Raw genomic sequence first — 14,566 nt, 5'->3', positions numbered from 1 at the left:
CTGCTGGCGGGCTGCTGCGTGCCGCAAGGCCCGGGGGGCTGCGGGGGGGCTCCCGCCCAGGCAGGCAGCCCGGTGGCAGCCCGCCGTGTCCGGGGCCGGGCCGGGAGCAGCGCCGAGAGGCCCGGGAAGGCCCCGGGGCAGCGGTGGGACGGGGGTCAGGAAGGGCTGCGGCTTCGCGCCCTTGGGATCGACGGACGAAGCAGGTCGGGAGCAGCACCGCGGGTTACGGGGTTATGGGGTTACGGTCTCGTCCGCCCTGCTGCTCCCGCCGGGCTGGCGCTGCTACCCCGGCCCTCCCGCCGCCCCGCCTGGCCCCCTTCCCTCGCCTGCTGCCCTTGCCCCAGGCCGTGCTGCGGCGACAGCAGGGACCCTCGGGCGCCCATCGCGCTGCGCCTCCCTCCCTCCCTCCCCTGCCCGCCGGTGCAGCGCTCAGCCCCTCGGGCCCCGCGGCTGCCTCGCCCTGCAGCTCTGCCGTGGCCCGCGTGGTGACGTTCTTGCTCTTCCAGCCCCGGCCCTTTTCTTGGAGCCGATGTGGCTGTTCTGGCGGCGCTGTGCGCAGCGGGGTGGTGACCGAGGCGCTGCTCTGTGGTGTCGCGCACAGCTCCTGAAATGCCCGGGGCTGCTGGGGGAAGAGGCCGGCGGAGCTGGGCTTGTTGCTCTTTGAGGGCACGGCTGCGCTGGCAGAGCGCTCGGTACGCGCAGCAGCCGTGGTGTTGCAAGGCAGGACTCGCACCGCGCTGGCAGAGCTGTGTGGGATGCCTGCATGGAGGCTGCATCGCCGGCTTATGTCAGAGTGGTGACGGTTCGCGTCAAGGTCTCCCTACGCTCTTCTCAGGCTTCTCTGAGCTGCACCCTTTGCCTCTCGCCCACTCCTGACTTTGCGTCTCCGCCTGCTGCCTCCCTGCCGCCACCACCACACCTCTCCGAAGACTTGGAGCGCTTTTCCAGTCCGTTTGCCAGGCCCCCTCCTCCAGAGCCCGGGTCCCGCCCTGTGGAAGGTTCAGGCTGTACTGGTCACACCTTGCCGCGTGTTAAACCCATCACCTTGTGGCCTGCCAGCTGCTCGGAGCAGGGCTCTTACCTCAGCCCTTCACACCCTCTGGGGTGGGAGCAGGCTGCACGCCACGTTCCTCAGCTCTCGAGAGTCACAGGAGCGACCTTCATCCTTTCCCTTGCTGCCACCCCTCTGTTCATGGTAACAGATTGTTTCCATCTGCTCTGCCCTCCCCAACCAGGTGTTTTACAACGGAGCCAACGTGAAGCAGGTAGACGTACCCACACTGACTGGCTCCTTTGGTATCCTGGCCTCTCACGTCCCCACCCTGCAGGTCCTCAAACCTGGAGTCGTGACAGTCTATGCTGAGGATGGCACGGCCACCAAATATTTTGGTAAGTAAAGCAGACGGAGCCGTGGAAGGAGGAAAGTGTGCGTAGGGGGATTGTTCTCAGGGCTTTCATAAGGGAGACTGTGCCGATCAAGGTGTGCCCTGGTGGCGTTCCAGGAATTTCTGCTTTCCCAGCCTTCTAGTGGCTGCTGGAGGCTGCCGTGGCTGGCCTGGAGGCCAGGGTGCTGGGGAGTTGCTCTGGAAGATGGTGGCTCAGCATATGAGGCAGAAGTCTGGGGATCAGGTTTCCCTGATCCTGCTCAGAGGCTGCTGCTGCATGTCTGAGTTTCCTCTGCTTTAGCTTTCCTTTTGGTAAAGCGAGGCTAACGCTGCCACGGCACTTGTGAGGGGTCTGTGGGACTTGGTAAATGTTGTGGGAGGACTTTGAGGATTTGCTTTGGCCAAGGGATCTTGGAGCTTCCTGGGATCCGGTTAGCAGCAGTTGGCCTGAGATGCGCAGAGCAGCCTCTTGGTGGAGGTGCCCATGGCCATGGGAGCGGGCTGCAGTCCTTCCTTTGCACTCATTTTTGCAGGGAAGCAGGAAAGTGGGTCAATCCCAAAGGTACCGGAGACAGGAGGGCACCTGCTGCTGCGGCTGCCTGGCCGGAGCCGTCCTGCGCGTCGGCCCCCAAACGAGGGGGACGCGGCAGCCCTGCCTGCACCGTCTGACTTAGTCCTGCCGTTGTGCCTTTGCAGTGAGCAGCGGCTCCGTCACAGTGCACGCGGACTCCACCGTGCAGGTGCTGGCAGAGGAGGCGGTGACGATGGACATGCTGGATCTGGCTGTGAGTACCCCCGGTCCCCGTGGGCTGGGCTGCGCCCGGCCTTTCTTGGGCGGGCGCTGGCAGCCAGGCTCCCTCACGCAGGGGAATTTGCTCCCTGCTTCTCTTATGTGGGGTGGTTGTCTCAGGAGCTTCCTGTGGCTGCGGAAAGCGTGCCAAGACCAAGGGCTGTGCCTTCACCCTGAGCTTCCCATCGCCCACTGATCAGGATCAAAGGCTCAGAGCTCCTCTTCAGGCTGTGGGGAAAGGAAACTGTGGAGTCGTTAACCCTTCTCCGGGCCACATCTCAGCTCTTGGACAGATGCTGATCTTGCCCCTCCCCACCCCCTTAGTCTTGGGACCAGCTTTTCCGCAGCGGGGCCTGTTGATAAGGAGCCTGTTGCCAGCACAGGCTTGTAAACAGGCCTCTGCAGCCCCGTGTGGGGCCCTGTGCGCGGGGCGGACTGCTGCAGCGAAGGCAGGGGTGGGAGGGGAGTGACTCAAGGGCTGTAGGACAAGTCACCCTTTGGTGGTCTCTCAGTGACGCATTCCTTGTGCTCTCGTGTTCAGACTGCAAAATCAAATCTGGAGAAGGCTGTTTCGGAGATGGCTGCAGCATCCGATGAAGCAGCTAAAGCAGAAGCCCAGATTAAAGTAGAAGCCAATGAAGCTCTCGTGAAAGCCCTGGAGTAATTAGGGTACGTGTCTCCTGTATATATCTTGACCGAGATTTCCAGATCTGCTCTGGAGCTGAGTCCCTGCACTATGCTGCCTGCAGGGAGCTTCCTCTCAGAGTAGTCGGGCCGCCCCAGGGCTGGGCTAAAGGTTTGTGCCGGGGTTTTAGGGAATGGGGACGGTAGGGCTGTCCCCTCTGTGTTCAGCTGTCAGCTCTGGGGGGCTTGTGGGGGGCCCTGCCCGGAGCCGCCCCGGAGCCGCTAGATGGCAGCACGGACCGGCACCGCGCCGCTGCGCCCGGCCGCCACGGGTGCCTCTGGGTTAGCAGCGGGGTGCCAGGACGCGGCTGTGAACGCGGAGTCACTAGTGGGGCAAGAGACTCGCAGGCCTCGTTGCTGCCTCCAGGTCCCCGTTGGGACACACAGCCTGGGCCTGGCCACGCCAGGGGAAGGCTGGATGCCTGGGGCCCCGGAGGCAAGACAAGTGGTGTGTGGCCTCTGTTCCACGTATACTCCCTTCTATTAAAAACAAACAGCTTCTGTCTCCGGGGAGGGAAGGCAAGGCTGCTTACCTCATGGCCCATTTTCCCTCTGCCCTGCTAAGATTGTGCCTCATCCCTTTTTTTTCCCACGTGCTGGCAGTTGGGAGACTTGCTCTGCGGCAGTCAGCGTGTGCTGAGCCTGACAGGTGAGTCACTGGAAGCCTCACAGATGGCCTCTCCCTGGAGCAGGTACAGCAGGGCAGCGGCTCCCCCGTTATCTCCCTGATCTCTGGTCCCTTTGCTCTTTGGCCCGTGTAGGTCAGATCTGAGAGGGCCGGTGGCTCTTGTTTACTCGCTAAGCGGCAGTTTAACAACCTTAGTGAGGACCAAGCCCTCAGATCAGTATCCGCTGTTCTTCCTAGCCCGCCTCGCGTTAAAACCGACTCCGCTTCTGTGTGTTGCAGGAATCCCACTGTCGATGTAAAGAAACCCCAGACTGTCCTACTTGTCCTGGCTTCCCCCGTTTGTACAGATGGTGCGGGACAAATGGAGGCGGAGAAAATGCTCTGATCAATTAAAAGGAAATGCAATCCTGTCTTGTAGCACGTGACCTTCTTCTGAGGCAGCAAATTGCAGCTTGTGCTGTGCTGGTGGTTAGCTGCCTGGGGGCAGGTTCCTGCCCCCACTTTGGGGTCTGGCAGGGTGCAGTTGCTCTGAGGGGGGTGCGTAACTCCAGCACTGGTCTGTGGTTCTACTGGGAATTCCCAAGGGAGATGTGACCAAGGCTTATCAAAGAGGTTTTATAACCCCCTCCCGTTGCTATCAGCCACCTCCACCTCAAATAATGCACCTGGACAGCAGGATTACTGCAGCACAGGAGGAGGTGCCGACGGGGCAGCGCAGGTCCGTAGCAAAGGCTTCCTGTTCTGACTCTTCTGGAGAGCCTCCCCCACCCTGTTTATCACAAGCTTTTGCTTAGCCTTGTGGCTCCTTTGCTGCAGGAATTCACATTAGCTCTGCTCTTTCTTTGTGGTACTTCCTGAAGCTGGACAGCAGCTGCCCAGGCTTTGACCCATTTCCCTGCTGCTGTGAGCTGTTACTGTATTCCCACTGCATGCACGGCATGCAGAGCAGGGAGAAACCTCCCCCTGCTCCTTGGAGATATCTCGGTGTAGCGAGGGAAGGAGACTCCTTATTGGTGGGAGTCTTTCCTGAATTGATGTGTTTTGGGGATGGTTGGTGCTTTTGCTCCATTGACGTTGCTGGTTCCTTGCCCCCAGCGTTAGCTCGCGAGCAGCCCTCTAACGAGGCTGGCCTGGGGTCATCTCTAGCCCTCCAGCTAGGAGGAAGTGGGAGGCGCTCTGCGCGTCTCTGCAGCAAACCTGCGGGTCGCCGCGTGCCTCGTGAAATGGCAGCACCGCTGGGAAGGAGTGGGTTCGAGCGAGGGGCCGAATCTGATCCTGTCTGTGCCAGACGCCTGAGGATGTGTGTCTTGCCAACGGCACCATCTGTTGCTAGGCTCTTAGCTCAGTACTGTCCTCCTTACGCCTCCCAGGGAGGGATTTCAGGTTCCCTCTAGCTGTGCAAACTCTCCCAGCGCATACTTGCCAGCTGGGGGAGGCTGAGGCACGGCACAGCGCAGCAGCCGCTGGCCTCTGGGTGCACAGGGCTGGAGTCCCTCTTCCTTTGCTCTAATCCCCTTTTCCCTGCAGCCTTCCAGCGCTTGCCTGGGAACACGAGTCGGTTTTGCTTGTGGCCTGTGTGGGCAGCTGCTCCAGCGAAGGTCAGCGGGCAGCAGGTTTGCGTCTCCCCCGGCAGGCTGCGAGCGCGGCTCTGCGCGGCTCTGCAGGCAGAGTGGGGCATGGTTATTTTCAGCGCTGCCACCCAGGATGTAATCTTGGCTGCCTCCTCTTCTTCTCACCGCCACCTCCTCCCCCTTCTCTCTCTCTCTCTGTCTTTCTCTCCCCCCCCCTCCACAAATGATCAAAAATAGTGCCTGTGGTGTTAAATTTCTCACTCTGTAGCTTATTAAAAGACTCTAAATGCCTGACGCTGAGCCTATTTGAAGCTCAGCCGACTTCCCAGTTTCTGAGCTGCTCCAGTGCGTTTTTCTTCCCTTCCCCTCTCTCTCTTTTTTTCTTTTTTTTTCTTAAAGGTCATACGTTACGCTGTGCATAAGCAAAGCCTCAAAGTCAGAGCGAGTGCTAATTAAAACGTCTCGGGAATAACTGGGGACGGAACGGCTTCGCTCCCTCTTCCGTTCTCTCTCTCTCTCTCCTCTCTGTCCCCAGTTTCTATTTGTGGCTTGCGTGTGCCTCTCTCGACACATGCAGCCTCTCTCTTTCCGACGGAAGGTGGCTTATTTTTTTCATCTAATGGAAGAGCGTTGGCGAGGCCGGGAAGCTGGGGAAACGGCCAGCTGCTATTTTTAGGATGGGAAAAAAGTGTCTCCGTCAGCGTCCTCTCACCAGCTCTTCCCACTGCCTCCCGCCAGCGAGGAAGGGCAAAGCGGGGGGGGATGCGGGGAGGGAGGGGGCGGCGCGGTCCGTGCCCTGGCCGAGCTCCCCTCGCAGGGTGCCCCTCGCTGCGCCCTCTGCAAGGGGACGCCTGCTGGGTCGCGTCGTCTCCGAGGGCTGCGTTTGGGGCCGAGCGCCGAGGGCACCTCTGCGTCCGTGGGGTGGGTTCTGCTGGCCTGGGAGATGGCCGAGACACCGGGGAGATGTCGGGGCTCTAGCTGCGCCCCGTGAGGCTTCCTTTCGCCTGGGCGGGGGCCGTCAGGCCACGTGGGTATGGGGCAAAGGCTTGTGCCTAAAGCCCCTTTCGCCTGCCCTCCCCTTTCCTTTGCGCTCCCTGCTGCGGGGCAGGCGAGCAGCTGCCCCCGGGAGGGGGCAATCGTCAGGCACGAGGCGCAGAACGGAGCAGCGCTCGGCGCGGACCCCCTGCACCCCAGCCGCCTGCGCCACTGCCTCGAGCGCAGCGCTGCAGCCCTGCTCGCCCGGCCCCGCGGGCACGGGACAGCGTGCGGGGACATTCCCACCGCTCTTCCTGCTTCCTCTTGTAGCCGGGCATGCTCACCGCCTTCCCTATCGGGGTTTCTTTTCCCATGGCCCGGGCTCAGCCTCTCTAACCTGCCCCGTCCTTTCCCATCACTGCTAATTATCGGGATGGTTACGTACAGAGCAGCGTTATCCTCCTCCCCCAGCTCGCCGAGCTGAGCTCTCGGCTCCCTCTGCCCACGCTGGGAGCCACGATCAGTCACGTCCCGCTGGATGCCATGAAAATGGTCTCTGACTCTCTGCTTGGCGCATGAGACGTGCGGCTGCGTTTAAATGGGAGGCGAATCTCTTCCCCGCTGGCGGCTCCTGTGTGATGCCGTGATGGGGCTAGGTGCCGTGGAGACGGGACCGCGCGGGGACCTGGGGAGCTGGGGGCCTCACTGCGGGCAGAGGGGGGAGCGAGGGCTGCAGGCTTGATGTGGACTGTGCATGCAGCCGCGGATGCGGTTCGGCAGGTGAATCCTCCCCTTTGTGCCCGGCCGGGCAGGGCTCGGGGCAGCGTTCTCTGCTTTGGAAATGGTGGGGAGGCCGCCGGGCTGTCCTGGCTGCTGTGGGTCCCGGCAAGGTGCTCGAGAGCCCTTGATCCAGGAGCGCCGGCGCTCGGCCTCGGGGACCGCGGCCTCGGGGACCGCGGCCTCGGGGACCGCAGCCCCGGCCGAGGGGCCTTTCCCTGCCGCTTCCCGGGCGTCCGAGGGGCGGCACAGCCGAGGGGGCCCCGCGGCGGGGGTCCTGCCCCTGCTGCGGCCGCTGCGCCGGCTGCTCTCGCCCTCGGCTCGCCCTGTGCTTCGGCTCCCCCCCTTTGCGCGAGCGAGGGGCCGTGCCGGTTGCTAGGGCCGCGGGGCAGCGCGGCTGGGAAAGCATCGGAGCAGAGCGAGGTGGTGTTATTACAGGGTGCCTGGGATCTGTTTGTCTCCGGCTTTCAACCGCCCCGGGGCGGGGTGGGCGTGAGAGGGAAACGTTAATGTGCAGCAGGGAAGGGCTGCCTGGAAAATGGCGTGAGCAGCGCGGGGCGGGGGAGCCGGAGCGGAGCGCGTCGCCTTCGTCCTTCCTTTCCATGAAGGGCTTTCGCTCATGACTTGCATCTTCTGCTGCCAGATGGAGGGTGGGGAGCCGGGCCGGGAACGCTCGGAAAGTGAGGCATCACCGTTTCTGCCGGCGTCGCTGCCGGCCCCAGTGGCGTCTCTTCTCCTGGGGGATGATTTCCGAGAGGGGCTGGGCCCTGCTGGGCCGAGTCTCCGAGCGCTGGCGTCCCCTTCCCATGCTTGGCCACATGGTGTTTCCACAGTCCCACCCAAATCCCAAATGCAGGGGAAAGGTTCGAGCTTTCGTCTCCATGCAGGGGAAAAAAAAAAAAACCCAAACCCCACCACAGCCCCAAGATTCCCCTGGCTCCCGGCTGGATTGACTCATCTGGCAGGGCCGCCCCTTTCCCTGCCCAAACCCGCGGTGCTTTGGATCACGCCTGGCCTCTCGCAGCCGCCCTGGTTTTGCCCCGCGTCCTCGGTGCCCACGTTGCAACGCCGAGGCGCCGGCTGCGGGGACCGTCCCAAATCCCTGCTGGGGTGCGCGCGGGGGCCCTGCTAGGAGCCCGGGGGCTTCCCGCAGGGAAAAGGGTGCTGAGCAGGGAGCCGGCGGTGGAGGCAGCGCTCGGGGAGCCTCCTTGGGGTGAGGCACCACCCTGCCTCTCCCAGCCCAGGCTCCGTGGCACCCCGGCGCGGCGCTGCCCTGGCCGCAGGCTGGGCCCCGGCCGAGACCCTCCCCAGGTTCCCGAAGGGCAGAGCGGCGGCCCCTCACCGCCGGCCCCGGGGCTGCCCGGGCGCAGCGTGCCGGGGAAGGTCAGCGGAGGCGCTGGCAGCGCCGGCCCGGCCGCGTCCTTGGGCCACGTTGCCCTTGGGTGGCTCGAAGGCTGTATCCGCGCAACTTCCTTCTCCGGGGGGAGCGCTGCTGTAATGATTAACCCGCTCTGCGTTAATCGTTCCGTCCTGCAACCTTTTTCCTCTTGGTTTCCAGTACTGGAAAACGCTCCTCTTCCACCGACCTCCCACGCACGCGGCCCTGTCCCCGCGGTGGGAGCGTGGCAAGGCTCGGGGAAAATCCCCGCCGGCTCCTCGCGCCCGGCCGGGCGAGCGGGGGCACCTGGGGCGCCGGGGCGCGGGCTCCTCTGCCCAGCCCGGTGCTCGGGTGGTTTGCCGGCAGATGGCGGTGGAGCCGCGGGGAGACGTCACCCGTCTCCCTGCGAGTCTCCCCAGCCTCCTCCCCCCCACCCCCCCAAATTTGGGTGCAGGAGCGAGTGCCGACGGGCGTTGCAGAGGGCGGATGTTGTAGCCAGCACGACGGTGCTTGTCATGTAGCTTTCGGGCCAACAGCCTCGGAGCGCTGTGCTGGCGAGCGTTGCAAACCCTTGGCCTGGGGCAGGTTCTCTCTTGGGGAAACTGAGGCACGGATGGGGAAAGTCACTTGCAGCCTTGCCAGCTGAGGGAGAGCGGGGACGGGAACGCGGGCGTCCCAAGCCCTGCCACGGCCGCAGCGCTGCTCCACGCGGGTCGGGGATGCCTTCCTCCCCTCGCCTGCACGAGAGGCTGCTGGGGTCATCGCTTCAGGGCGCCGACAGTGTCCCCTTGCCAGCCGTGGGGTGCTTTTCCACCCCGCGGGGAGCTGCTGGGGCCAGGCGTGGGGCACTGGGGGCGGTGCGTTGCCCGGGGGGTCCCAGGTGCCTCGGCAGGGCTCTGCGGCCCCGGGGGCTGCGGGAACAGCCCTCGCTCTGGGCTTGGAGCTCGGCCCAGCGCCGCGGGGCGCGTGGGGGGCCGCTCGCCGAGGGGCACAGGGGCAGCCGGCCCCGGGGGGCCGAGCAAAGGGCCTGGCTGCCCCCCCTGCCCGGAGCCGTGACCCGCAGGAGGGCAGGGGGAGGCCCAGGAGGAAATGGTTGCCAGCTGGGCTCGACGCCGGCTACAAAGGCGGCCCAGAAAGCCCGAGCGGAATGAGGTGGCGCCCGGCCAGGTTCCCACGGCGGCCCCGGTTAAGAAAATACACCCGGAGCTGCCGGCGGTTGCCACAGTGACGGGCCGGGTGCCACGCCGGGGGGGGGCCACCGGCAGGCCCAGGTGCACCGGCGCGGGGGCCCCCGGGTGCCGGCCCGCATGGGAGCTCGCCCGCCCGGGCCCCGCGTCGTGGGCCGGGCACCCCTGCGCGGCCGGCGGCGAGCCGGGCGCTGGCAGGGCAGGGAGCTGCGCTGGCAGCCACCAAAGGCTCCTGCTCCGGTTCCTGCTGCCCCCGCCTGCCTTTGATGTGCCGGGACTTCGCCCTTGGTAAAGCTGGGAGGTTCCCAAGGAGTTCCCGGCCGGAGCCCGCCGACGGCTCCGGCATCCAGCCTTGCGGAGCTGGTTGCAGGCGGCGAGGACCCAGGAGTCCTAGCGCTCAGCCCACCCCCTCCCCTCTCTCCTGCCTGCGCCGGCGCTCCGTCCTCCCTCCTCCGCTTTGTTTCCCTGGCCCCCGGGCCCCGCGGCGGCCGGGGGCTCCCCGCGCCCCCCGCCTGCCCCAGCCAGCTTCCCCCTTCCTCGCCGGGAGGAAGCGGCTGCAGCTGTCTGCCGGCGGCGGGGCTTTTCCTGGCGGGGCTGGCGCCGCGCTGGGGCCCGGGCTGGGGAAGGGAAGACGGGGGAGCAGGGGGGGGACGGGGAAGGCTGCCCTCAGGAATGCCCCTGCGACGCGGGCGGGAGGAGGGGATCGCAGCGCTTTCATCCCCGCTGCCTCAAAGGCCGCCTGTGTGCGGGAACGGCCCCCTCTCGCCGCGCGTAAATAGCAGGGATTGAGGCCTGGCGTGACACTGGAGTCACTTCTGCCACCGCCACCTTGGGTGCTGCAGGACCTGAATGGGGTCATTGTGCGCCCGGCCCTCGCCCGCGGCCCCGGCGGCCCGGCCCGGGCAGCTGCTGAGCCCGACCCGACCCGTCTGCTCCCCCCTCGGGCCAGCGCCGGGCATGGGGGGCCCGGCCGCCACGGGGTCTGGCGCAGGGGGGGCTCCGCATGCCCCTTGCCGCCCTCCTCCCTGCCCCTCCTGGCCCTGCCAGCTCTGCTCGCCATCCCCACCGCCACGCGGTGCCTGGCCCCCGTCGGCACCCGGTGCCAGGCCGGCTCTGCCCCTGCTCCTGCTCCTGCTCCTGCTCCTGCTCCTGCCCCTGCTCCTGCCCCGCCGCCCCCTCCCTTCCCCGGCCGGGCAGCGCCGGCAGCTGCAGCGGGGCGTAATGACAGGGTGCGCCTGCCCCGGGGTGGAGAGCGGCAGGCAGGCGGGGAGGGAGGCAGGGAGGCAGGGAGGGAGGGAGGCTGCTGCCACCCAGCAAGACGGGGCCAGCCGGGCGCGGAGCTTCCCTGCCTCCAGCCGGCGCAGCCACACCTGCGTGGGCTGCGTGGACCGTGCTCCCACCCGCGCCCGGCCAAACCAGCTCCTTCGCGTCCCCGCTCCCAGCAGACAGGCCGCTGCAGGCAAGGCCCCCCCAGGGCCTGGCAGGAGCTGGGCACCGGGGAGCGCCCGGCGTGGCGGGGGGACGCGAGGGGCTGGGAGCTGGCCCTGTCCCAGCTGTGCCTCGCACCCGCTGCCTTGGCCCCAGGGCGCCGCGGGCGGTTGCTGCTGCAGCCCCCTTCGCCCCCCGGATGTGCCCCGGGTTGCTGGGAGGCAGCGGGGCACCGCGGGGGCTGCCAGCCCCACTCGCCCCCGGTGGGGCTGCTGCTTTCCAGCTGTGCCAGGATCGGGGTGTTCGTGCCGCTGCGGGATGTTCCCGGCCTCGCTCTCCCCTTTGTGGCTCCCCCCCTCCGGCCCCATGTCCTGTCTGGCCCCGGCCCTGAGCGGGGCACCGAGCCCCGGCCGCTGTCAGCACCCAGCCGCGAGGCGCCAGCCGGCCCGGGCACCCCAAGGGCACGGCCTGCTGCCGGGGCGGGCCGCGAAACGGCCCTGCCGGATCACGCGGGCCGCCGGCAGGGCGTGAGAAAGCCGGCGACTCCCGCAGCGAGCGGAGCCGGCAGGGCAGGGCGGGTGCCGGCGGGGGCCCCCGCCGGGGCCGAGCGCAGGTGCGTGCTGCTCGCTGCCGGGAGCCTGGGCGCCTGCGTCCTTCCCCCCCGCTCTCCCGGCCGGCGAGCCCGGGCTGCTCACCCCCAGCTCCCCATCTGGGAGCGAGGGCTGGCTGCGCGCTGCTCCGGGTGCCGTGCCGAGCCATGCCGAGCCGCGGCAGCCTCCCAGACCCGCCGCCGTGGGGGGCACGAGCACGAGCACGAGCGGGGCCACCCTTGGCAAGGCACCGCAGGCCAGCAGAGATGCGGCTGAGCAGGCGCGGGCTGCCCTTAAAACCCGCCACCCCGGGGCACCCGGACGGGGCGCAGGGACGGCAGCGTTCACCCTATCCTGAGCTCGGCCCACGGCCGCTCCGCACCAGCTCGGCGTTTCTGCTCTCCAGGCAATATTGTCCCCCGTGCTACAGCCGGGAAATTGGGAAATTCACCCCAAATTGCAGGGTGGGTTTATGAGGAGGGGAAGTGGCAACTGGAAACTTTGTAAATGCAGCTCAAATTCACCGAACGGCTGTGGCTGGAGGTGCGGGCTTCATCGATTTCCTTTGGAAATCCATCGCATTTAAAATGGGAGCTGAACGCTCCTTGCTTTGAAGGCTGTCAGGATCATCTGAAAACAAAAGGCGACGCTGGGTCTCTGCTCCAAGGAGGTCTCCGGCGTTGTTTTGCAGCAAGTTTCTCTTTTGCTTTTGTTTGGCTCTTGTTTCGCCAAACATCCACCAAGCGCCAAGCACAAGCAGGCCCTGAAGTCTCTCTTGGTTTGAGTCGAACCGGGCGCGATTTCTCTGCTGCTTTGGTTCAGCGGTGAGGAGAGGGGCCGTGCCGGGGCCGGGGCCGGGGCCGTGCCGGGGCCGGGCCGGGCCGGCGGGAGGCCAGGGGCTGCCTGGCGCAGGGCCGGCGGGAGGAAGGCGCTGCGGAGGTTACACAAGAACCCCGCGCTGCTGATGCTCCCAAACCACACATGATCTAATCTCCAGCAGCCTAACCTATCGCTGCGATATCACATTTCCCCTCAAAACCTAATCCTACTGAGCGCACCCGAGGCCAGCCGGGGCCCCGCCGGGTCGGCCCCGCCGCCAGCGCCCGCCCGGGAACGGGGCCGGCCGGCTGCGCCACCGCTCCCGCACGGTGGGGAAGGCACCACGGCGCCCGGAGAGCCCCCAGCGGCGCCTGCTCCCCCCGGAGGGCTCTGCTCAGCCCGGGTAGCTCGGGGGCTGGCGCAGCCGGTCTGACCCGAACGCACCCGCCTGCAGAGACCTCGCTGCTTCGTGACCCGACGCCGCGCGGCGCTGAGCCCTGCGGCACGAGGGCTCGTTGGGAGCTCTCTCCCGGCCGGCCTCGCCGGAGGTGCCGCCTCGGCTAGGGGACTGCCCCAGGCTCCCTTTGAACCTCGCTGCAGTAAATACCCCCCCCCCCGGGGGCGAGTTCGGGGCATTGATTACGCCCTGCGCTAGGGAGAAGAAAAAGGAAAAAGAGAAGGAGCGAGCGTGCGGGGGTGAGAGCCCCAGCGCAGTGCTTCCGTGCCCGTGCCCGCTGCAGGCGGCTCGTGATCCGGCCCCACACGTGTCTCTTCTGTAATTGCTGCTAATGAAGGCAAGGAGCTCCGTTTCCTGCCCGCCAGCTGGGCCTGGTGCTGCCGGCCCCGTGCTCACCGGAGGGGCTTGCTGGAGCAGCTCCGGGGGGGGAGAGGTGCCTGGCGCCGGGCAGCGGGGCTTGGAAAGGCTCCGTCGCAGCCCCCGCTCCCCCGCTCCGGGGCTGGGACGGCATCAGCCGCCGCGCCACCGTCCTGCCTTGCACGCCTGGGCCCTCACGGCTGGGAGCTGGCGGGTCTGGGGCAGGGCTCCCTTGGCGCTGGGCCCCGCGCGGGCAAGGTCTCCACGCGGGGCTGTAGGTGCTGTGGTGAGACAAAGGTTTAATTAGGGGTGGTTCGGGTCTCTGTGATCCATCCGCCCATTATCTAATCAGAGCAGGGCATTTAAAAGGCCACAGTACGGGGTGAGTCACTTCCCCGATCGGTGCCTCAGTTTCCCCACGAGTAAAATGCAGGTGATGAGCCAAGGCGAACTCCCAGGAGCACGTCTAGGCGCTGGGGAATGCGGCCCGGTGGGTGAAGCCCAGGGCTGGATTCCTCCGTCTATTCTTAGCGCCGGCACTGACTCACCCCGTGACCTTGGAACGTCACTTCCTCCGCTGGCCTCGACTCCCCCGAGCTGGGACATGGGCACAGTGTGTGCGGCCCGTGCTAGGGTAGGCACGTGCCCAGCGCCTGGGGAAGGTCGCGCAGGAGGGAGGACGCGATGCCAGCCCGGCGGCCTTGGGTAAAGCCTTGGGTGCTGGGACGCCCCGTGGAGCTGCTGGGCGCCCGTGCCGGCAGCCCAGGGCGCAGGTCCGGGGCGCCTCATGCCTGCACTGGTGCCAGCTTCGCCCTCCGCCTGGGCACTGCGGACCTGGCCTATTCCCCCGTCCTCGTGCCCATAGCCACTGTGTGTGGGGTCAGCTCGCCTCCCCGCTGGGATGTCCTGCCGCTCCTGGCCGCGGCCCCGCAGGCTGCAGCACATCCGTGGGGGTGACGCCGTGCCAGCCGCCGGCCCGGGACCAGCCTGGCCGCCCCTGGCTGCACCGGGAGGCCAGGAGCCGGCGGGCCCCGGGGCTGCGAGCGGGGTCAGGCGCAGGGCGAACCGGCAGCAGCGGTGTCCACACGGCCGGGCTGGGGCGGCGTGAGTCACGGCGGTGCCCCCACCCTGCGCGCGCCGGGCGGAGGAAGGACCTGACAGGCAGCTCCTGGCCGTAAACAGGAACCGCAGCGCGGGGGGAGCGCGGCCGGCCGGGAAGCAAGGGGCTGCCTGTGCCGGTAACGGGATGCGTGCGAACGGGCCTGAGCGGGCATCCGGTCCCAGCCGGGGAGCGAGGGCTGCCGCGTGGCGGGGGGGGGGGTGCCGTGCGCACACACGCCGGCTGCGGGCGCCTGCAGCCCGGTGAGCACGCGTGGGCGTGAGCGTGAGCGCCCGGAGTGCGTGTGCGCGGGGGCGCAGATGCCCGCGTGCAGGGCGCGCGTGCGTGTGCACGGGAGCGCGCAGCGCGCGGGGAGGCGCTGCCGGAGCGGGGTGCACATGCGTGCACAGGACGAGGCCCCGAGGAAGCGCCTCCTCCCGC

At 67.1% G+C, this 14,566-nt stretch overlaps 2 protein-coding genes across 2 annotated transcripts in view; one reads left to right on the top strand and one right to left on the bottom strand.

The window, feature by feature from the left end:
* Positions 1 to 383, bottom strand: part of CBARP (CACN subunit beta associated regulatory protein) — a 10,917-nt gene extending 10,534 nt beyond the window's left edge. The window contains exon 1 of the mRNA XM_026064752.1: positions 327 to 383. Coding sequence (XP_025920537.1) covers positions 327 to 383 — 57 coding nt within the window. The remainder of the gene's footprint in view (positions 1 to 326) is intronic.
* A 380-nt stretch (positions 384 to 763) lies between these two features.
* On the top strand, positions 764 to 3,897 carry ATP5F1D (ATP synthase F1 subunit delta). The gene is made up of 6 exons (XM_026064751.1): positions 764 to 814; positions 1,203 to 1,389; positions 2,082 to 2,170; positions 2,717 to 2,844; positions 3,463 to 3,508; positions 3,767 to 3,897. Exons 1-4 carry the CDS (start codon positions 764 to 766, stop codon positions 2,837 to 2,839), a joined length of 450 nt encoding a protein of 149 aa, XP_025920536.1. The 3' UTR covers positions 2,840 to 2,844; positions 3,463 to 3,508; positions 3,767 to 3,897.
* Positions 3,898 to 14,566: the final 10,669 nt, after the last annotated feature.

Source organism: Apteryx rowi, unplaced genomic scaffold (genome assembly GCF_003343035.1).
Source record: "Apteryx rowi isolate R43461 unplaced genomic scaffold, aptRow1 scaffold_220, whole genome shotgun sequence".
NCBI lineage: Eukaryota > Metazoa > Chordata > Aves > Apterygiformes > Apterygidae > Apteryx > Apteryx rowi.
The sequence above is the reverse complement of the archived record's forward strand: the minus strand, read 5'-3'. Positions and strand labels throughout refer to the sequence as shown.